A 2,467-nucleotide genomic window follows, 5' to 3' on the forward strand; every position below is an offset into this window, starting at 1 on the left:
ATGTGAACCATGCCTCATAAAAAAGAGATCTCAAGAGAATTACCATCAAGAATTGTTGATTAGCATGAAGCTGAAAGGGTTAAGGATAAATTTATACATAAATGGAGGTAATTCGAAAGGGTTCGCTTACTTTTCCTGCCACTGTATAGTAGTGAAATAAAGAGTTGTTCTTTTAGTATTAACATAAGGGGGAGGACAGCAGTGGGATCCAGACATAACATCTCACTTTATTTCAACAAATTTGTGCAGTTTTTACATTTCATGGCTAGAAAATGTGATGTTATATTCCTCCCCAAAGCAAACGGACATGGGAGGTGTGAAAGAGGTTTTGGAGACAGGCAGGTGTAAAGTGGCACAATGTGAAAAACAAACATGTCTGCCTTCTCCTCTTTTTCTAACCGTGGCGCAGTCATCATCCTCAGATAAGACAGAAGGAGAAGGACGAAGGACGGGATCACAAACAATCTGCTGCTGATCAGGTAAGACAAAACACAAGATGATCTTTAATGAAGCAGAGTTGATCTTAACACATGGAACATTTCTTTTTCTTTTCTTATAGTGACATGCATTTATGTTGTTGTCCGGCCAGTTACTAAAGAACTTGTTGTTCTCCTGAAAATTACATTTCAATCCTACCATGTCATCTTTAGATGCAAGTGTTGCTAAGATATTCTATGCACATTCAAATTCACTTTTTTTTTTACAAGTCAAGTCTTTTGTGTTATCTCTTTCAGTTCCTGAAAGCATGCGTGCTCTGTACATGTCTGCTCTGCTCTGCTCGCTTCTGCTCGGCTTCCTGTGTCCTACAGGTATGGCAGCAGCTCATGTGTGACATAACTTGAATGGACTTGACATTGAGACACACTGTCACTCTGAAATGGCAGACAAGGTGTGAAATAATGTTCACACCTCCTTCTGTCTCTGTCTGTCTTCTTTGCCAGGAGCAGAGGAGAGCGAGGCAGACAGTGGGAGGCAGGAGAGGGAGAAGCGAAGCTTACCCTACTGGGACTTGTGGTCGTCAGACTTTTTCGGGTGGCTGGAGGAGCTACGAGCTCAGGCGGCTCACGACGGGATGCAGGACCTGGCTCGTACCTTCTGGGCTCACTTTCCAATCGGCAACGAGCTGGGCTACGACAGTCCAGAGTCTGACCCTCAACTTCAGGAGTGAGGCAGAGGAGAGATAGGGTCCTGATTAGAGATTGTGTTATCATGTTTACAGCTCAGATGATTCACAGTGGTGCTGTGACCCTTTACTTACGTATGTGTAAAGACAGAATTTTATCCTTTTTTTTCAGCAAAATATTTCTTTTTCTTCTAACCTTATTAAACTAGCATGCAGAGTAACTCTTCCCTTTGACACAAACTGGACTGGTACAGCATTTGATGTAAGTAAAAAAATACAGAAATTAGTAGTTGGTGTTTTGCAAAATGCTATTATTCAAAAACTCATTCACAGACAAAGAAATGTCTTACATAGTGATGTTACCCATAGAAATGTAAAACTCAGTTAGACATCTTACGCAGTAACTGTTAAACTCCGATAACACAAATCCAAATAGACTTATTTAAGAGGTGTAGTGCTGCATAAAAGCTACTCTCATCACCAATCCACTGGGTTTGACCAGTGTTTTACAGCTGGGATGGAAATATTAAGAACTGTACTTGTAATTATTGTACAACGCTAACTTTATATGACAGACACAGAGTAATTAGTTACAAATTGTCAGCAGTTCCATCAAAGAGATATTTCACCTCGAAACTTGTGAGATGGTTTCATGAAAGAAATTCAAGTATCCCAAATTTCACAAAAAAAAGTAAAGCTTAGAGACAGATCTGAGTACTTCTCCCATCACTGGGGTTCTCTGAGACAGAAGTAAAGCGTAATTTTCTGTAGCAGACTTCTGAAACATAAAATAAAAACATAAAGTTCTCATAAAATTAAGAAGTCAGGAAGTGCTGAGGGGAATGAACATTTGTATGTAGATATATAGTTTTTAGCAGTTAGAAAAGGCCTGCCTCCAGGGCATCCTGAACAGAACTTTAGGGTTAGATGGAAAATTGAGGTTCGGAAATTCACATCTGCACATGTTTTAGGTAATAAAAGGCTTTCATTGTGGTCTGGTTTTCAGTTTGGATTTGCCTTTTGGGTGAAGAGTGTTCGTCTGAGTATTTGAGGGTCATCTATGATGTGTGTGTACTGAAGTGTCAGACACTTAAGTAGTTCTGTCTAAGGTAACAACACTCAGACTGTAAGGTCAAGTGTGAAGAGAAAATAGAAGGGAAGATGGAAGCAGAGTTAGACAGGCGTGAATGAACAAAAAGAGAAAATTGTTCTTTGGAGCAAAGTTCAATGTATATTTCTGATCTTACAATGTTCCATTTCCTAACTCCCAGGACAACACACACAGATACTGAAACATATGAGAGGATTACGTTATCTGCTTCATTTTTATCCAGGAATGCTCCG

General features: G+C 39.8%; 1 protein-coding gene across 1 annotated transcript; it reads left to right on the forward strand.

Moving 5' to 3' along the window:
• Window positions 1-417: 417 nt before the first annotated feature.
• Window positions 418-2,116, forward strand: otos2 (otospiralin 2). The gene is made up of 3 exons (XM_023415952.2): window positions 418-479; window positions 735-809; window positions 942-2,116. Exons 2-3 carry the CDS (start codon window positions 746-748, stop codon window positions 1,166-1,168), a joined length of 291 nt encoding a protein of 96 aa, XP_023271720.1. The 5' UTR covers window positions 418-479; window positions 735-745; the 3' UTR covers window positions 1,169-2,116.
• The last annotated feature ends 351 nt before the right edge of the window (window positions 2,117-2,467 follow it).

This window comes from Seriola lalandi, unplaced genomic scaffold (assembly GCF_002814215.2).
Source record: "Seriola lalandi dorsalis isolate HSWRI2012SDOR001 ecotype SW California unplaced genomic scaffold, Sedor1 jcf7180002054559, whole genome shotgun sequence".
In the NCBI taxonomy this organism is placed as follows: domain Eukaryota; kingdom Metazoa; phylum Chordata; class Actinopteri; order Carangiformes; family Carangidae; genus Seriola; species Seriola lalandi.